This window comes from Perna viridis, chromosome 5 (genome assembly GCF_037379345.1).
Source record: "Perna viridis isolate PV_CMFRI_1.1 ecotype Kerala chromosome 5, ASM3737934v1, whole genome shotgun sequence".
Classification (NCBI taxonomy): Eukaryota; Metazoa; Mollusca; class Bivalvia; order Mytilida; family Mytilidae; genus Perna; species Perna viridis.
The window spans coordinates 1,934,808-1,956,508 of NC_142449.1; the positions used below are offsets into that span (position 1 = coordinate 1,934,808).

Genomic DNA, 21,701 nt, shown 5'->3' on the forward strand with positions numbered 1-21,701 from the left:
GGTTAATTTAACAATCAATGTACACCTCTACTGACTGTGCTAATTCATTGTATAGCAAAATAAAATACCATAAAAAGAAACTTTTATTAAACAAAACAATATCAAGTACATGTAAAATAAGTCATTTTTTATAATAAAACATTAAGTGAAGAAACTCAAATAACAACCACAATAATATATGACAAGAGAAAAAAACAAATTTTTTAAATGCAAGTATTTAGAAGAATCAGGCAAAATGGGAAAAATCAGAAACAAGCATGTAAAAAACCCATTTATCTGACAATATTTTACTTAAGGATGATTTATCTTAATGAAAAGGCCATTAATTTATCTGTATGTCACTGGATTTGTTCATAATTTTTTTTCAATAGAATGATGGGAAAAATTAGATATGGACAGAGTCATCTGCACATGAAATGTTCATTTTCAGTGCATTTCAATGAAAACCAACATGATATGGAAAATCTTCTCCTATATTCTTGGTTCTAATGCTTCAAAAGGTCAAATAACACTTTCTTTCATATCATATTTCACCCTCTGTCTGATTCTTACAGAGACTATCACTTAAACTTCAGTGTTTGTATATTGACAGTTAATGCTCTTGGGAATAGCTTTAGCCAGCATCTATACTGACTTTTATATTCTATTTAAATTTCCCAGACTCCTCTCCTACAAAATTTTAGATATCTCTATATGCTTTACTCATGTTTCTCCAACATTTTAATTTTTTCACACCTCGGACTAAAACAACAATCAATCAAGATGGGATTACAAGGCCCATTATGGGGTGGCTCATGGTATTCAAGCATAGATCATTTGGTATTGTTTTTAACAATTTTTTTAGGAGGTGTACAATGACATCATGTCATAAAGAATCTGTAAAAGTTTCATCAAATTCCATCTGGCCGTATCAGAAGAGTTGTGGAATAGAACTGGGGACGGACAAACAGACAGACACCATGATCACTATTTATTATATAGATAGCAGTGATTTACCGAAAGTTCCCAGTGTAATTTTTTTCGACAATTCACAGTGTGAAATAAATTCGGTAATTTCACTCTCACGCTTTCTCCTGCCAAAACGTCACAACACGAATATCAATCCACCGTTCACAAAATTTTAAATTAATGTTGAAAATAACAATGCAGAAACTCTATATAAAAAATAGGATAATCAATTGGTTATTGTGAATAACCAAAATATGATCACAAATGCCAAGAACGCATTAAGATTTAACACGTGCGCGGAACAAGTTCTGCAGACTCGTTAAATCTAGGCGTTCTTCGGCACTCGTGATCATATTTTGATTATTCACTCTTTCCAATTAATTATCCTATTAGTACACTCCACTTAATATCCATTAAACTCCAGTCTGACTCTACCAAACATTTTTTTTTATATTTCTAACTCATTTGCAGAAGATTTTGTAAAACTGGAAATGTAAAATTTGGGGAAAAATTTCATTTCAGATCCTTAGAAAGTTCGCTGCAAGAATTGAACTTGTCATTGTAGTTCACTTGTTAAATGAAGCTGACAGACATTGCCTTATATGACGTTAGTGAGCTCTGCCCAATTTGTCATGTGAGCCATGAGCTGACTTTGTAGCTACAATTGAGTACATTTCTTGGTTATTATTATCTGAATTAGATTAATACATGGAATTAAAAAAAAATAATGACACAGGGTAAACTTCAATGATTATGACTGAATAGAACTGAAACAAAATAACTTGTTATTCATAATAATAATCAGTTGTATACATACATTTTATAATTATTTTAAAAAAGTGAAAATGAAATTACTATTGCAAGAAACATTTGTTACCCTTGTCAATGATATTATTTGAAATATTTCATCCAACATTTTATATTGGAAAAGGTTAATTTTAAATATCAATCCCTATTGAGGGCCTCATAATCCCAAATCTTAATAGAATGTTATCATATAAAATGCCATCATAATAGTACATAGAATTAACTGAAGTATTGACATAATAGTACATAGAATTAACTGAAGTATTGACATAATGTTCCAAAATCTCCTTATGTACATTTCTATACCAGTCTGTCTGATTTTCTTGTATTCAATATATAGGGAAAAAATGTAGAAAAACAGAAGATGAATTCAAATACAATCCTGGTCACATCTTGGCTAGTTCTATAAGATGATAGTGGGGTGGTAAATATTTCTCCTGACTTTAACAATCCACCAGTTATTGAATACTCCACCACCATCATGATGGAAGAGAATAAATTCACATTAACATTGTACAATGTAAGTTCTATGAACACAGCTTTTGTTCTTCCATCAAACCATTTATAATTCAGTAAATTAGTTATTATGTTTGTTTCCTCAGGTTTAAGTTCCACAATGTACCCTCCACCCCCATATATAGTCAACTGACCAATGAAAGGAACTGCCATTATATCTAGGGAACTTCGGTACGTCCATTCATCCCATGAATCTGTTCTTTGAGTTGTCCTATGCCATGATTTTTTTAAGTGATTCATATAAAAACTGCCAAAAAAGTGAGATTTTGTATTATTAGATATTCTCACATCTGACAGAGCGACTTTTCTGAGCTTATTGGAGAAAAAATAATTAGTGTAGATGATACATATTACATTTTGCAAATTCATAAATGCTATTTGTTGACATAAAATCCTAAATTAAACATGAGATATCTGAATGCTTTATGCTAGAGCGTAACATTTTCACTTACATTCCTCTACACGAATTTGTCGTACACGAACTATGCCTATCAAGAGGAACCCATTTTCTGCAGTTTTTTCTTTCACATGATTAAGTAATGTTCTTTCTAGAGTAGGCATTAGTGTATTGTTAATATACATCCAAATGTCCTCAGACATACTTGTCTGGGTAAAAATAGAACATAAAAATGAAGATATACAACATATAACTTTTCAAGTTTAAAAAATTGCTGTGAACAGACAAATCTATGTGTTATCTTTTTTTCCTTCTGCTTTCCAATCAACTTTTATGCAGTTTTATATTTGCAATTTTTTGTCATTGTATTATAATCTTTCATAAAGAAAATATTCAATACAATAATTGTGAAAATAGCAAGAATAAAACAACCTTGAAATTTCATTAAGTAGATTATATGGACAGTCCCTCTTAAAATAACTTTTTTTTTCCTTGTATTTTTGTTAGAGCAGTGTAACATATTGTATTTGCAAATTAGAAAATTTTACTGGCAAGGTAAAAAAAATAATAAATCTCATATGGACCTCACTAATACCAATGAAAAATATGGATATTTTACCTGTTTGAATTTATCTAAACCAATTAATTGCTTCACAACTTCAGTTTGATGGAAACATTTTTCTATTGATTTATTGCTGTGGACAACAAATAAAAGAAGAAAGGTAAACAACAAATACAAGGAAATGTCCTGAAGATTTGTTTTAATTCGTTTGTGGAGCTCATACTCTTCCTTTGCTTCAAGCATTCTTTTCTTGGAAATAGGAGGTGGAATGAAAGAGACATGCTCATCATAACTTAGCTTCTTTTGTTTGATGTTTTGATCTGTAAAACAAAATATTAAAATACATATATAAAAAAAAAGGAGATGTGGTATGAGACAGTCACCCACCTAATACTAAGTAATGAACAACAAAACGTCAGCCAAACTCAACATCCAAAACAAATATATCCTTTAAAGATATTATAGTATTAATACAGTCAAAATGTTGACTAATTGGACCTAAAGATATTATAGTATTAATACAGTCAAAATGTTGACCGCAAACTAATTGGACCAAAAGATATGATAGTATTAATACAGTCAAAATGTTGACTAATTGGACCTAAAGATATTATAGTATTAATACAGTCAAAATGTTGACCACAAACTAATTGGACCAAAAGATATTATAGTATTAATACAGTCAAAATGTTGACCGCAAACTAATTGGACCAAAAGATATTATAGTATTAATACAGTCAAAATGTTGACCGCAAACTAATTGGACCAAAAGATATGATAGTATTAATACAGTCAAAATGTTGACCGCTAACTAATTGGACCAAAAGATATGATAGTATTAATACAGTCAAAATGTTGACCGCAAACTAATTGGACCAAAAGATATTATAGTATTAATACAGTCAAAATGTTGACCGCAAACTAATTGGACCAAAAGATATTATAGTATTAATACAGTCAAAATGTTGACTGCAAACTAATTGGACCAAAAGATATTATAGTATTAATACAGTCAAAATGTTGACCGCTAACTAATTGGACCAAATGATATGATAGTATTAATACAGTCAAAATGTTGACCACAAACTAATTGGACCAAAAGATATTTTGAATGTAATTAGCTGGAATACACAAGTATCCTAAATATACTGAGTAAAAAATACATAAAAATTAAATGATTGGAAGCTTCATAAGTAGACTTTCAAATGTCCTATCCTCGCTGCAGATTTCATGATTTCATGGCCCTGTCCACAATTAGATGTTAGTTATCAATGTGTCATCATGTCCTTAATTTACATTTTATACCTCAACAAAGAAAGTGGGGGGTATATAGGAATATGATCCAGTCTGTCTGTCTGTCCACATTTCTTGTAAGCTTAACTCCTCCTAAACAGGTCAAGGGATTTTGATGAAATTTTATAGGAAGGTTGGGTATCATATGTAGATGTGCAAGAAATAATCTATAATCACTGTCAAAGGACTTCAAAGGGAGTCAATCCAAATTAAAGGTATTACATGTTAAAACCTTCAATTAATGGTTTACATGTTAAAACATTGTAAACACACTCCTCCTAAACAACTCACAGGATTTTGATGAAATTTTATCAGAAGGATAGGTATCATATTAGATGTGCATAAAGGAATATATTACTGTCAGAGGACTCCAAAGGGAAATAATCAATATAAAGATTTTTACATGTTCAAGTTAAAACTTTGTTACTGCAAAATTGAAAAATGTTTAAGTTCTACTCAAATATATCATAAAAACTTGACCTAATAATAATGATATCCTGTAATTTTGATAAATTGAGGATTTTTAGGGATAGAAAGTTTAATTCAAAACTTGAAACAAAAAATCAAAGCTGTGTATATAGCTTTTAGAATATATTCATACTAAACATGTACATATGTATCTTGATTATAAATCAAGCAGTAAATTTAATTATCGTTCAGATGGATATATGATGGTCTAGATCACAATGTAAATAAACTACAAGATGGCATGCCATACCCCACAATTAATTACTCTAATTTTTACTGTACCAGCCATAAATTTATCCCCTGGTGTGCTGGGAAGAGTGTTTAACAGCAAATGAAAATTTAGTATAAAACTGACTGGTAATTAGCATTTTTTAATATGCATATAATTCTCTATAATTTAGTTCTTCCATCTACTTCTTGGATGGCTTAATATTTGCAATATCACCATGGACATTGTGTTACAAACTAGTGATATGAAAACTTTGTTGTTGCTGGTGACATCATAGACAGTTGATTGATAGAATTTCTGCCATGACAGATACAAAATATCAAGTGGCCATAACATCCCAAATGAATCATAGAGAAAAAGGGTTTTAATCACAAAATATCAACTCGTTTTATTTAATTTATAGATAATAACTAACTTGTAGGCTCCTTTGTTATGATGTTGAAACTAAATATGTTGAGTTTATATTTTGCGATATTCAACTTTCATTATGAAACCTATATATATTACTAGTTGTGTTCTTCTAGAAATCTTGTTGTAAACTAACCACTGCTTTTCTTCAGAACTGTTGTTGGTGAACTTCCATATTTATGTGGTCTTCTTAGAATAAAGATAAATAGAAATGCTATGACAGTGACCTGAACAAATTCAAAAATTACTGCATCATCAAAGAATGCAGTGATGAAAGATACCAGCCATTCTAGACTACTATTGTAACCAAACTTTAATCCATACAACATAACAAAGTATGTAGCAATGAGAGATGTGATGGTGACGAAGGCCCATGCAAAGTGTATTATCCTCCATGAAAGCCTACAACATGACAAAGTATGTAGCAATGAGAGATGTGATGGTGACGAAGGCCCATACAAAGTATATCATCCACCATAGAAACCTACAACATGACAAAGTATGTAGCAATGAGAGATGTGATGGTGACAAAGGCCCATGCAAAGTATATCATCCACCATAGAAACCTACAACATGACAAAGTATGTAGCAATGAGAGATGTGATGGTGACAAAGGCCCATGCAAAGTATATCATCCACCATAGAAACCTACAACATGACAAAGTATGTAGCAATGAGAGATGTGATGGTGACAAAGGTCCAGGCAAAGTGTATTATCCTCCATGGAAGCCTACAACATGACAAAGTGTGTAGCAATGAGAGATGTGATGGTGACAAGTGTCCAGGCAAAGTGTATCATCCACCATGAAAGCCTACAACATGACAATGTAACAATGAGAGATGTGATGGTGACAAGTGTCAAGGCAAAGTATGTCATCCACCATGGAAGCCTACAACATGACAAAGTATGTAGCAATGAGAGATGTGATGGTGACAAGTGTCCAAGCAAAGTGTATCATCCACCATGAAAGCCTACAACATGACAAAGTATGTAACAATGAGAGATGTGATGGTGACAAGTGTCCAGGCAAAGTATGTCATCCACCATGGAAGCCTACAACATGACAAAGTGTGTAGCAATGAGAGATGTGATGATGGCAAGTGTCCAGGCAAAGTGTATCATCCACTATGGGAGCCTACAACATAACAAAGTATATAGCAATGAGAGATGTGATGGTGACAAAGGTCCAAGCAAAGTATATCATCCACCGTGGAAACCTATGTCATTGGAAACATATCAGTACTATACAAGTTATATCTTAACGCATACTTAAGTTTAAAATCACAATCAAGGCTAGTTGTTTGATTAGGAAACAAAATCCAAAATATTAATCATATCTTCTAGTATATTGGAAAGTAAGCCTAGTGCAAGGATTTCAACTAATACATGTACTGTAAATTAATGTATGGAATTTATCGTATATTGAGTTATTTTGGTTGATGTAAAATTTGGCAATTTTTAGGCAAAAAAGGTATACAAAAAATTTTGCCATTCCTGATTTTGGCAGATACTTAAATTTCTCAAGTACTTAAGCCCAGAATAAATATTTTACGTAGGTTATTTTGGCTCTTTAAGACAGACTACTGAAATACGCTAAAAATGAGCAAACATTACCCTCTATACAGCAGCGTGCAAAGAACATGGATTCAAAAAATGAAAATGGTCATTTAATTGCATACAGAGATTAAAATTTGAAACTTGTTTCATAAAATTTAGTTCTTTCTTAATCTTGCTTGATGTCAAAATGCCAATCATGAGTAGGTGAACACATTTGGTCAATCTTTCTCCATAACTTTATTTTTAATATAGAACATATATAAAACATACTGAAGGTGTTTTCCAGTATAAAGCATGAAATGAAAAATAATAAATTTTAATCTATTTTAATACAAAGAAATACCTCCATATTTTAGACAAGAACTATAACTTACATTTTTCTGCCTTTAATATTGCTTACTATATCAGCCAATCCAGGTGTTGTCTTTTCAGTGTACTTTCGATTTCTTATTTTTTTCCTTGCAGTTCTAAGGAAGACCTGAACTATGATATAATTAACCATGATTATGCTACTCTGAATCCCAATTATGATGTCTTTTATAGAGATAGAAAACTCAACACCAGAAATTTCTGTAGAAATGTCATCATCAGTAAGTATTCCTTGAAACATCAAACAAGTTAACATTGTCCATAGCATTATTGACCATGCACAAGATAAGCGCTGTGTCCTTGTTAAGTTGGTACCTCCATTATTTGAAATGATGCTAAAAATAACATGTCCAGTTCTTAGGTCTTCTTCAACTCTCATAAAAAACTGATCTTTTCTCAACATTTTAAATTCATCTTCTGAAATCCTGGATAATATTACCTTAGTAACCCCCTTATATAAATCTAGCCAAGCATTACAGAGAAAATGGTGCAACACATCAGTTTGTAAATCCTTTATAATAATTCTTGACAGAAGCCTAGAAACTGAATAAAAGATGTCCTTGGTAGAAATGAATATAGTGAACTCATGAGTGCAGCTAAAAAATTGAAAAATGTCATAGTTACCGTAAACCAATAGGAGCATGCACTAACCAATACACATAGGTTTTTTTTGGCATAGTTAAGCTTAATCAAGTATGTAGTACTTTAATTTGAGTCTTTCTATTATAGTGAAACAATGTCTTCACATAAAGGTGTATTAGGGCTTGAGATATAAATACTAAATCTAAATTTAAAATGATTTGTTGTAATCTATACAAAATAGTTTATACATGGTGTTACACTTCAGAGGTTTATGGGCAGAAAGATAAGGCAGGCAAAACAAAGGGTGTGTCAATATACCCCTTAACTTGGCCGAGAGTTAAAACACATTTATTATTATTACTGGTACTAACCATGATGGAGAGGATCCACTATTACCATGCCATACATGTACACACTTGATTTCACCAAGGTCAAATGTTGATGTTATAAGGAACCACTCCTCAGACCCAGATTGAAACAAGGTACGTGTTCCATCAAACTGTGTTAAACAATGTTTAGGACTCTGCCCTTTGTACCCTTCAATATAACATGACACATGAGCAGTAGTTGCTGCCTTCATTCTCCATGCTGTTACTAAACACATCAAATATATATACTCCTGCTTAGGGTCACTAGGGTAAGGTGTCAAAACAACAGCCTGAAGTGAAATACAGTACATGTGGAGTGAAGAAGTATATCATAGCTTACAATTAATGCGAAGAATTAACAACGATATTTATTGTAAAAAATAAAACAACAAAAAAAATGGTAATGCAACTGGTTAAACTTTTGCTTAAAATCATTTTAAAATTTGGTAATTATCTGAAGGAGTCTGGAGTTACATAATTTCTACTTATACATAACAGGTACTGAATATTAATATATCGGCATAGTGTAGTAACACTACTGAATCTATAACAAACTTATATAAAAATGTATTTACTATGATAGAAAAAAACAAACGTCAAAATCTACATCACTTACCTCTGACTGGTCTTTTCTGTCAACCTTCCTTGCCCAATACAGTAACAGAAGATAAAGCATCCATAACAGGATAGTTGTTGATACTATCACTGGATTGTCAAAAAATGAAAGAAATAGCAAAGCATCTGCTATTGGGTCAACAATGTTTGGCAATACAAAATATCCAGCTCCAAAATCTGTGAAATGGTTACACTTACAAGTGGCCAAGTCAAGACTAGAATCACGAGAAACCTATAAAAATATACAAGAAATGTATATATATATATAGGGACTACATTGGATCACAGTGTTTAACATAGAGATATAAGGTATAATATTATTTAAAATGATGCAAGAGCTATTCTTCCAGTTAATGTATTTCACTAAAGGGTCAGCTTTATTAAAGGCAATGACATTTTTTAAATAAATGATTTAAAAAAATATTAGAAGAAATGGTTAATTTTTCATCTAACTTGAGGATGTTAGCTGCTCTAAAAAAAGAATAAAAAGGATTTCAAATGGGTGTGAAATCTTTTAAGATCTTTCATGCAATAACAAACAAGAAGAAAAAAATAGATGGGTGGTTTTTGATATATAAGCATTTGAATTTATGGCAAGAAAAGGATTTCTATAGATTTTCCATAGGTTTTATCTAATAAAAATACTGAAGAAATAACAAAGATTGGATCATTTCATAAAAACTTCCAAAATAACATTTTAAGATGTGTTTAAGGAAATTATGAAAAGAAAAGTAGGGGTCACTAAACAAAAAATATTAAAGGAGAAGACTATGTTATTGTGCAAGTCATAAATATTGAAACTAATCTGTTAAATGTTCATGAAAATTGAATTAAAACAAAAAAAATTCCCTTTTTTATCTAATTAATCACGATTTATATAAGGAATTTGAATTTCCCACCCTGTGGCGCCACCATGATCGGTTGAGCTGTGATATTATTAAGTTAATATGTAATTGATTACAATGTCTGAAGAAAGCGCAAATTTGGGACTTTTACCCTATAATTTAAACCTGAAATAAACAGAAGAGGTACGACATCTAAGCAAATGTCAGACAGTATTGACGAACAACGGGATTAGCAGCCAGAAGACTATTATTTCTGAGGAACATCTAGTGGCTACTTCCAAAGAATGTTTGTGTTGCTAGTAAAAAAAACCTTAAATATTTCTCTTTTATCATTTGTGCAATCGTAAGCTTGACAAGACAGCATATTTTGGTTATTGGATAAACAGGATCATAGAAATATTTATGTAATATTCTTTGTTTACATGTTATTTGCAGTGCTTGTATCAGTACCAAACTGACTGAGTGATGTCACAAGCCAATCAGAAGCCGTCAGTAAAAATCAATAAATTCTGTTTATGTTCTTCCATAAGAAAGGAGAGTACTGCAAGATGGCTATCCACATATATTTCAAAGATCTCAAATTTTGCATAGCTTTGCACATTTTACAAAAGTGCATTTTGCATAAAAGGTTACTTGTTTTTGTTTACGTGGGTATAATTTTTCGTAAGAGCATAACTTAATGCAAAGGTGGTCTTTCCTTTTAATGCTATAAAATGGATAAAACCAGAGGAGTTCAAAAAATCTGACAAAAATGACCTGCATATACTTAAGTCTGAAATTTCTTTAACACATGTGAACATTAAAGTGCAGGTCTATGAAATCATTTGTAAATGTATGAGTTTACTACCAAAATCTATTCTATTTTCCATCTGATCTTAGTAAATACATAATTCTGTTAACCCAAATTGGCCATTTGACATCCCCTGTATCTTACATTACATCCATCAGTGAGCCACTGTCCTTTCTGTTTATCCCAGTATCTACAGCTTAGACCAACAGAAGCTATCCTGATTGATATGTTAGGGTAATGATCAGCTGTTGAATCAATAAACAGGTAAAAATCCAATACTCCATTGCATATCTTCATTACTGGACTTCTTGGATATCACTGTTTCGTTACTATCTAATTCTTCCCCAGATAGTACATCCTCTATGGTCACTTTTCTAGCCAAGTTACTTTAGAGTAATATTGTAACTGGGAGAATCTGTTCTTATAAATATTTTATAAATCAAAGTTCTAGGTTGTTTAACTATGCAACGTAAAAACATTTCTTCACTTGTCTTTTTTGAAGTTTCAATCATGAAATCTTGAAAGTTTACATCATCTTAAAAAAAAGGTAAAAAAATAGTAGATAAAACAAAACTTACTAAGTTCTATCAAACCTTTAAGTATTTTAAAGAGATGTTCCTCTTGTTAATAAAGTAAATATATCACTTCTGGCAGTGTAAAAGAGTTGTTTTAATTATATAGTATGAACAAATTAATAATTAATTATTATCATAGTACTATTTTTCACACTTTTCTGTCAAACCCAAAAAGTATTTAAATTTTAGCACATCCTCAAAAATTATTACGTTCACAGGAGTGGGAAAAATAGCAAACAGCTTTCCTGAACTGTTTTAATAAAGGTACATAACTTTTCTTAATAAAGGTATTGAAATTAGAATAATTTGTAAATTGCTACAAGTAATTTCTTCTTCCCTGTCATGCACAATAAAAATTTGTAAAATCATTTAGCATACAGTAATTAGTACAAAATCTACCTGTAATCCCCAGTCACACAGGATAATCACAGACACAGTATAGTACTTGTGACAGTCCAAAGGAAAGAAAACAGACACCATATAGTACCTATGACAGTCCAAAGGATTGAAAACAGACACCATTTAGTACCTGTGACAGTCCAAAGGAATGAAAACAGACACCATACAGTACCTGTGACAGTCCAAAGGTATAAAAACAGACACCATATATTACATGTGGCAGTCACACAGGGTACTCATAGACCACATACAGAACATGTGACAGTCTAAAGGAAAAAACAGACACCATATGACAAGGGACTCTTTTATGGGACTCTTAATTGAGTGACAAACAAAGATTGCCTAGGACACTCTCTTGCATTGATAAATGACATAAAGATAAACTAACTTAAGTGTTTGAAAACATACAAATAGTTGCACTGTGAAAGTATCATTGTTCATGGGGTACCAATTTGGGCTTGGTAAACAACAAAATTTGGTTCCGAACAAAAAGGAAATTTCCCATTTGATTGTATGATAGAGTTGTCAAATCCAGGAATTTTAGAACCTATGAACGGATCATTTTTCCCCAAACCATGGAAATTGGTATCCACAAATAAAAGTACTTTCAGAGTAAGTTTTAATCCCCAGTATTTACAGTACATAATATACCATCATTTGGAATATTAATGTCCATAGGATCCTGTAGTCTTTTAACATCCACTCTCCTGTTCTTGTAGTCTAGTAGGTCCAGGGCAACTGATGGTGTTGTTATATACATTGACGTTTGGTCTCAAACAAAAGGATTCTTTTTATGCAATACCATCTGAAGAAGTTATGTACTACAGCATACTGATCAATGTTCTGTTATGATACAGCTAATAGCTATGAGCAAAGTAGAGTCAGAAGGAGTTTTTAAACCATATGTTTAAGAGCTGAACTTAAGCATATGGTATGCCTATCTTTATAGCCTTAAGAGAAAAAAAACAAAAATAGAGGATGGATGTTGAACCAATATATCAATAAAAGCATCTTCAAGTTATTTTGTATCATAGAGATGAACTGACAAACCTAATACATCAATCAAAAATGTGTATTAAAAAGTCAATAACAACTTTTCAAAATTGTAAACATAACTTTTTTCAAAATAGTGATGATTACCTTTAGTCTAAAACTTAAGTTTTCTAAAGATGGAAGACTCTTTGAAGCTTCATGTGGAAACTTAAATGAGCTAACTAGTATTCGACCATTCTCATCAATCTCATCATTCTCATCAATCTCATCAATCTCATCATTCTCATCAATCTCACCAATCTCATCAATCTCAGCTTCAAATGACTTTGTTGTATTTTCATTAAATGTATCCACTACTAGTGATAATGAGATACTATTGGTTGATAGTTCTAGTTTTCTAGGCTCATCTCCCATTTCATCCAGAAGAGTATCTGCAAGCTTATTGACTGTATGGAGAATCTTTTCTGTTCTCTGTTTCTATAAAAAGTATAGACTTTAGTGGTGAGGTTTACAGTCACAACAGAATTTATATTTTTATATGCTGCAATGCCTAACTTTTTTTCTGATTAATATTTAACTAGATGACATTTATTTACAAAGATTATCATAAATTAATAATTGTTTTAAGAAATATAAAACATAACTCAAGGTATATCACACCACAGGAGTAACACATTTATTAACTGCTTGTTACTGAAGGGGCACTTATAGCTTGGTTTCATCATCACTAGGTATGATTTGCCATTCTATTCTTTAAACCACATTTACTAAAAAAATACAAAAAAAGACTTTCACTAAAATTTGCACAATTTGCAAGTAAATTTAACTGCTTAGTTACAATGTATATTGAAAAACATGTTTGTTGAACAGAGAGCAGAGGGCCCATCAGTCCATCTAAATCAGCGATCACCACCAGGAAGCTACATAATAATTAGAAAATGTAACTAGAGGTTCTAGAGAGCCTGAATGGCTCACCTGGAGAACTTGAAATCATGTGGTCATATCATTTAATCATTTAAAGCTTAAATGGCCTCTGGCTGGCATCTAATTTAATCAAGTGGAACCAAAATTGTATCATATCTTATACTTGTCCCTTTTAATTCTGCCAATTTTGGTCACCATTTTCATCAAGCGAAATCAAAAGTGAATTTTTTGTCCAAAAACCTGAAAATCCCCCTTTTTTAAATAAAAAAATTCATACCACGGAATTGAAAAATCTGATATATATAAATATCAAAAGGGAGTTAACGTCAATAGATATGAACAATTAACTAAAGTTTCATTAAAATTGGTGAAAACGTTTTTGAGTTATTGTTTGAAGTATAGGGGTGTATAAAAATAGCCAAAAAACATCAACAAGAGGCTCCCAGGAGCTGGAATGATCCACCTAGTTAATTTTTTGCCTTTCAAAAGCAATAACTCTAACAAGGAGTTGTCCAAAAATTTTGATTCCAGAAGACTTTTGTAGGACTTATCATAAGGATCATTTCATCAATTGAAAGTTTCATTATATCTATCATAGTTTTCAAGATATTGGCTGAATATGCTAAAAACATATTTCTTATGTCTCTCAAGGGCAATAACTCCAACATGGGTCAACAGATTTTCACCCCAAATTTGTACTTTGACCGTAAAGGCTCTTGCATACATAATTTCTACCAAGTTTGGTTAAAAATTGGTCATCAGGTTTTTATGTAGTTGAGCAAAATGGGAAAAGTTCACAGATGACAGACACAAAGTGATGGCATAAGCTCACTGGAACCTACAGTCCAGGTGAGCTAATAAAAGTGAACAGAAATATGTTCATAGAGACATCAGTGATTCTTAATGCCCTATTAGATGACTTCAGATAGGTTATAAACTAAATGTTTTCAAGGGTTTCTTTCATTGAGACCTTTTTTCCCCTCTGGCAGATTCAATTCATGTCCAAATGCAAACCTCTAGCAATGTGTCCACACTTGTATATTTACAAATTATACTGTAACACAGTAGTTAACAGAATTCAGTTGATCATTGATATACAAACCAATTCAGCCACTTTTTCTTCACTCAATATTTTCCGCTCTGCAAAGATTGGTGGACATGCTCCGGAGTATTGAGGAGTAATAGTTGTGTCTGTAGTTGTTCCATTGTGTTCATTCAAGGGTGTATCAGTAGATATTTCTGGATCATCAAATAAAACAGATTCCCATGAATCTATGGATAGGTCCAGGAAGTTGGAAGCGGATTCAAAAATTGACCTGTACAAAATACATAGACTATAAACAAAGGTATTTCTCACTTTTCATCTCCAAATTATTTATCAGAATCGCATGCATTATAGTTGTGTATCATCCTAGATACAATAAGCAACTTGAAAGTTCTAACCTGCTTCCTAGTCTAACAAGTACTATATTTAAAAAGCATAGACGACACAGTAAAATTTGTTTTCTTTTTACTTGTGAATTTCTACAGTAACACATGGTACGCAGTTTCAATTTTCGATACAATTTTTTCAAATGCAACTAAGTTATCAGTATTTGGCCAATCGAGAAACAGAATTGCCAAGTGACTTGGATTTCCATGGAAGTGCGCCCTTAAGGTCAAAGAGTAATGATATATGGATAGATTGACAGAAAAGGGTATGCCATAACAGCATGTTATGTGGACAGGTTGACAGAAAGGGCTATGCCATAACAGCATGATATGTGGATAGATTGACAGACAGGGGTATGCCATAACAGCATATATGGACAGGTTGACAGAAAAGGGTACGCCATAACAGCATAATATGTGGAAAGGTTCACGAAAAGGGTTACGCCACATCAGCATGATATGTGGACAGGTTGACAGATGGGGGTATGCCATAACAACATGATATGTGGATAGATTGACAGAAAGGGGTATGCCATAACAGCATGATATGTGGACAGGTTTTTATAAAACAGAGCAAACAAAGTCCTTATACTGCAGGGGTAGAAATAAACCTTAAATTTCAACTAGCCAGCAGGACCAGTAGACTAAAAAATCTACTGATCCAGCAGAAATCTTATTCCTCTCCAGCCTCTCCTCATCGTTAACTTCTATTTCTTTTCCAAATGTTTCACCCCTTCCAGATATCTCCACATCTTTTCCCATTTGTTGTCAAAGTCTCTAACTCAGAATATTTAACAATAATATTATGCCCCTCTAAGAACTAATTGCCAAAGAAGCCACAAGCACAAAGTACGTTTTTAATCCAATCAGTGATAAAATTTCAAAAAGCCACCAAACTAGTTGGAAGAAAAAATCTACTGTTCTGTCAGGAATTTTACTGCTCACGGACCAGCGTTAATACTGGTCTGTCAGGAATTTTCCTGGTCACGGACCAGCGTTAATTTCGACCCTGTACTGTAATTATACTTCTTTTTACAATTTCCAATTTTGAAACAAGTTTGCAGGTACTAGTACTTATTTGCAGGGTTTCTTTTTTCTTCTAACCACAGTTTTTCACGGCCAAAATGATCCTATAAATTTATTGGTATTGAAGTGGAAGATCGGTTATATCAAAATCATATCAAAGTCTCCTTTACGTGAGATTCATTTACTATTAGTCAACTTATTGTCTGGACATTAGGAAACTGCATGTTTCTGGTTCCCTTTTTGACCCCTTATTTCTGCAAAGTTCAAGTCTTTACCCCCAAAATCAATCTATCTGACCATTGTGGTATAAAATATCCGAGATATTCCTATTCTTTTACTGGAGTTACACAGTTAAATTCTATGAAATACTAGTTTTTTTGTCCCTTTTTGGTCCCTTGGGCCATAACCCCCCAAAAACAATATCAATCTTCCATTTGTAGTTTGTAACCTTGAAAGATAAACAATTATTGTTCAAGTTATTGCATGAAATCAAGTGTCTACAGATAACGATGACAGTATCATACCATTATACACTGCACAATTTTTGTGGTTGCATAAAAAAGTGATCAAATGTAAAGGAAGACATACATAGTTATATTGGAATCTGACACACTGACTGAGCTTTCTTCCAAAGTCTTATTCAGAAATTCCACCATCGTATCCTGCAAAGAAAAGTGGCCGCTTAACTGAGATATTTTTAAAATGTATTTTTACTGATTATGTTTCAGGGTGGTAACCTCAGTAACTATTTGTAATAGTTCAAGAGCTAAATAAGAAAAGGAAGTGGAAACATCAAATAAAAGGTTACTATTAAGAATTGATCTATCAACTATAAATGAACCAATTGTTGTTAAAAAATGTTGACTTCTTTACCTAGCAAATGAGTTGACCAAATAAAGTACATTGACAAAAAAGAAAACTGATAGGAGTAGGGTATACATTCACAAAAAGTTGTTAAAATCCCTCAAAGTGTTTTTGAGCTATTCATTGATGGACAGACAAACGAATTAAAGAACCTTAGTGAGTGTGCTCACATACCCCACGTGTCCCTATATTGGATACTCAAGTAAATTTGTTCGTAAGAGAAATACATGTAGAAGGACTCCGATAAAAAAATGGAATAAGAGTGTTTTTAGGCTTTAGACCTTTATCTTCTAACTAAATTCTGTTACTCAGAATGGTACTTTCAAACTCCAAACTGTGATTTCTTTGAGTTTTACTAATCAAAAGTAACTATCATCTTAGCAGAATAAAACGTACACTTGACCTGTAACTTATCATGGTGAACTTATATACCAAAAATAATGTCATTATCTGCAAGTATTTAGAAAAAAAAGTCTGAAAAACAGTCATTTCTGTGAATTTTGCTATGTTCAAGGCCTGTAATTTTGGTAAAAATCATCAGAGCATAACAAAAATTAGTCCTGACCTGTAACTTATCAAGGTAAATTTATATAACAAAAATCATGTCAATATCTGCAAGCGTTTAGAAAGAAATTCCGCAAAACTGTTATTTCTGTGAATTTTGCTAAGTTCAAGGCCTGTAATTTTGATAAAAATCATCATAGCATAACAAAAATAACACTTGATCTATAACTTATGGTGAATTTATATAACAAAAATCATGTCAATATCTGCAAGTGTTTAAAAAAAAAGTCTGAAAAACATTTTTTCTGTGAATTTTGCTAAGTTCAAGGCCTGTAATTTTGATAAAAATTATCAGAAGGGAACGAAATGTAACCTTGACCTGTAACTTATCATGGTGAACTTATATACCAAAAATTATATCAATATCTGCAAGTGTTTAGAAAAAAAGTTAGGAAAACTGAAGATGGACTGACAGACGGACGGGACAAAAACATTATATCCTTTGCAACTTATTGCATGGGGTATTAATAAAGGTATGAACACAGATATTCCATAAATATCTGCAAATAAACAAACAAAAAAATGTTTCAATGGTAAGGACTCTTAAATCTAAGATGATATGTTTCTTTTAATTACCTGAGCACTTTCAGATAAGAATTCTGCATTATTTGACAATACTTCTACACTTTTTACAACAAATGTCAATTCCTCAGTGTTGTTTACAACAGGAATACTAGTTAAAGTATTAATAAGTGTATCTATATTCTGAAAAATAAACAACTCCTTATTATTGCATTATTTGGAAAAGAAAGAAAATAATAAACATTTGTTTATTCAATAAGCCATCTCCCCATAACAATAGGTTTTTACTATGGAAACAGGAAAATTATCTTTTCAACACATATATTATGTATAAATAAGGAATAAGTAGCTACAATTATAAAATCGAAGACTGCCAAATTGTGGACATGAGCATAAGCGACCCATCATTAGGTGCTTTAAATAGTAATTTTGATTGGCTAATGTGCCAAATGTGAAAAAGTATCAGTGGCTTCTCTTCTGAGATAGCTCTTTTGAGTCATGTTGCACAGATGAGCTCTAGCAAGAGATCAAGAAGGTGTTTTAACACATTAAAGAAGAAAGTTTTGTAAAAAGCTTGTGTTGATACGAGAAAGAGGAGTCAACCAGGAAAAGGGTTACAGAAACTTGATTATTATAGTGTTATTCAATTATACCTGTATTTTCTCTTCTGTAGTAGAATTTGTAGAATTAGAAGCAAAAACACTGATGGTACCATTAACTAAGGAAGCAACATCATTCACTTGTTCTACAGCAGCTGAATAATGAACAAAAAATGGGATAGTCATAAAATAATGCTTGTAACTATAACTTAATTGTCATTCTATAGAGCATTCCAAGGAAATATGATCTCACACAAGACTCACTAATTCATTTAACATACACATTTAAATAATTTTTGCTGTATTCAATGTTAACAAGATTGCTACACATTATTCATATGTCCCCCTGCCACCATAAAAAAAAGTTGAAGCGCAAAAGTTCTATAACTTCTGTAAACAAAATCTGTCAAGCGGTTTTTGAGAAGTTGAGTCCAAAAAGAGTTGCTGTAGTGAAGCATGTACAAATTCAACGAAGTCCAACAACTCCTGTAAAAATGGAAGAGCAATAAGATCAATTACACAGGGTGACTAACAAACATATAAAATTTGAACAAAATCCGTAGAGCTGTTTTCACAAGTTGTGTCCACAAGTTTGACAGATGTACAGACAATTATTTCTATGTCCAGGGGTCGCGCTGGGCTGCGCCAATGTCGCAATTTGCGATTTTTTATTTGATCTGGCGACAAAAATAACCAATTGGTGATTTTCTTGGCGCCTAAGTTTTGTATAATAAAATTGACAGGAAGTTTATCAGCAAGGGATATTTTCTCTAATTATCAAATTATGTTAGCACCTGGTCAGAGTTAACTGACCATGACCAATTTATGACTGAAGGCAATTAACGGTAATTAGACCAGACGACCGTGACTGACAATATCCTCATGGGAGGTGTCAATCAAATATAAATAGATTATTGAGCCAATCAAAACTCTCATCATCTGGTCAAAGGTAAACACATATGGCCAGATGCACGTGGCTAGATACAAGCTTCACAGCCCTGTCTAACCATGTGATACATTCAGAAAAAGACTTACCTAATAACAGAATAAATTAAATCCAATAAACAACGATTATCCCATCAAGATGTCTAAACACTTAGAAATTAAAGAATTGATGAAAGAAAATGGATGACATTTGTTTTACACTTTTGCCATGTAACTTTTTGGCGGAAAAATCGGTAAACAAATAGAATGGGGATTCCCAAAATCTAATTAAGGAAATACTATTCCGATACCAAGATAATTAAACAGGGACACAATTAATGGTCCATGGTACAAAATGTAGTTTGTTAGAAAATTTATCACGAAAAAAAAAAAAGAATCTAGTTTGTTAAATTAAAAAGAAATCAAATTATATTGTAAGATAAATTAGACCTTGAAGGACAAAGGTAAAATGCTTTAAAATCAGGGACTATGTGAGAAAAGTAATGAAGTCCTTGATAGAAGTAAAATACCTGTTTCTGGAGTAGTACTTTGTTATTTTATGCATATGAAAGTGACAGACTAGAGCTAAAAACCTGCGTCATTCATGCATCAAGAGTGAATCTTGTGTACATGTATGTCATGAATGGAGAGGTTATTTTGATGAATTGACAAAGATAATTTATCAGTGGTCTTAATACTGTCATATTTAAAAAAAAAAAATGTTTAATTTTTTTGCTCTAATTTCTGAAAATTGGCGACATAAAATGGCAGCTGGCGATTTTTCTGGCGACAGAATTTTGGAAGCCAGAGCAGCCCCTGTATGTCCCCTTCCAGGTAGTGGTATATATTGCAGAATGTAGTTCGAAGCTTTAATACATTTACCCTGAACACATGTGAAGCCTTGTCTGCAGGAATCCACTGCTGATGTACAGGTATCAAGGAAGTTTCTTACTGTAAAATATTTGATTTTACTTTTATGTCATACCCATGAAAAGGTTCACAAAATAAGAAAAATAAATCATGCACTAATGTATGTTTATCACAAGCAAAACTAACATACATACTACTCTTAATAGTAAGTAAACAATTAAAACATAGAGAGATAAGAGAAGCCTCTTTACTGTGAAATTTAAAAATAAAGAAAGTTTAAGGCTAATCCCACCTCAGAAACATGATGCTAGTAGCCTAAGCAGAGCATGGTAAACAGTTTATTTGTTTTTATGTATGACTGAATGAATTAGGCAGTTGATGAAACATTAAAGAAAACACAACTCTCTTATTTCTAAAATTCCAGATATTTTCTATTTTCTATTAAGGTTGAAGTCATCACTACAGAAGTTTTATGGTTGTCCTCATGAATTCGTGGATCATTACAGTGCCTCCATCTGCTGCATGACCATGAGAACCAATTTGTTCAAAATGTCATAATTTTTCTTTCCTCTTTCGTATATTATTGTGTTATTTCGGTTATTTTATGTTCTTTGTAATATGAGTCTGTTTCTGGTCGTTGTCCCTGGATTACATTCTTTTGATTTCCACTAGGGTAAAAGGGTAGGTAACTTTGATTAGAAGCAACTATTCTAACATTTCCATTATAATGCAATGATGTAAAAATTAACAATATTCATACCAGTAGCTAAAAGTTCCCTGTGACTAGTGATAATAATTCATCCTACCAAATATGAAATTAATCTGCTTAGTGATTTTTGAGATATGTGTCTACAAGAATTTGTAGATATGTAGCCAGAGAAATGGATACAATTACCAAGTCCCTCGGTCACTGAGTGGCAGGATACAAAAAGTGGTCATACCAAACACAATGACAATGATATTAAGTGATAATTTAATATCAGAAGTAACACGCTTTCTGGTTTGGCTAAAGAAATTTATCAATCATATCATAGACCATGTGACTATGACGTCAGCAACCTTTATTAATGATTAACTGATTGAATTTTGATACTAAAATGAAATTATAAAGAATGACTTATATTTTTTCTGTCTATCTGAAATAATCTTAATGCCCATGGTGCGTACTTAAAAATAAATAGGTTGTTTGGTGTGCACCATACGATTAGGTTAATTTTTGTTCATAGACCATAGTCATTCCTTGAATGATATAGTG

The 21,701-nt window shown here is 32.1% G+C and overlaps 1 protein-coding gene and 1 long non-coding RNA gene across 2 annotated transcripts; both read right to left on the bottom strand.

Moving 5' to 3' along the window:
- Positions 1-71: 71 nt before the first annotated feature.
- On the bottom strand, positions 72-20,527 carry LOC148615570 (polycystin-1-like protein 2; the record flags this gene model as incomplete). Its single annotated transcript, XM_088581672.1, is given in 16 exon segments — positions 72-2,097; positions 2,100-2,665; positions 2,720-2,877; positions 3,288-3,550; positions 5,765-6,096; positions 6,363-6,440; positions 7,561-8,091; positions 8,509-8,795; positions 9,122-9,352; positions 10,900-11,070; positions 12,870-13,199; positions 14,749-14,962; positions 16,692-16,765; positions 18,108-18,236; positions 18,707-18,807; positions 20,459-20,527. Coding segments are annotated over 16 exon segments (3,704 nt in total), but the record flags the coding sequence as incomplete, so codon positions are not given.
- LOC148615571 (uncharacterized) lies at positions 11,052-12,853 on the bottom strand. Its single transcript, XR_015922013.1, has 2 exons — positions 12,381-12,853; positions 11,052-11,290 (listed from the first exon to the last, which is right to left on the bottom strand). It is a non-coding gene; the product is annotated as an uncharacterized LOC148615571 (long non-coding RNA).
- Positions 20,528-21,701: the final 1,174 nt, after the last annotated feature.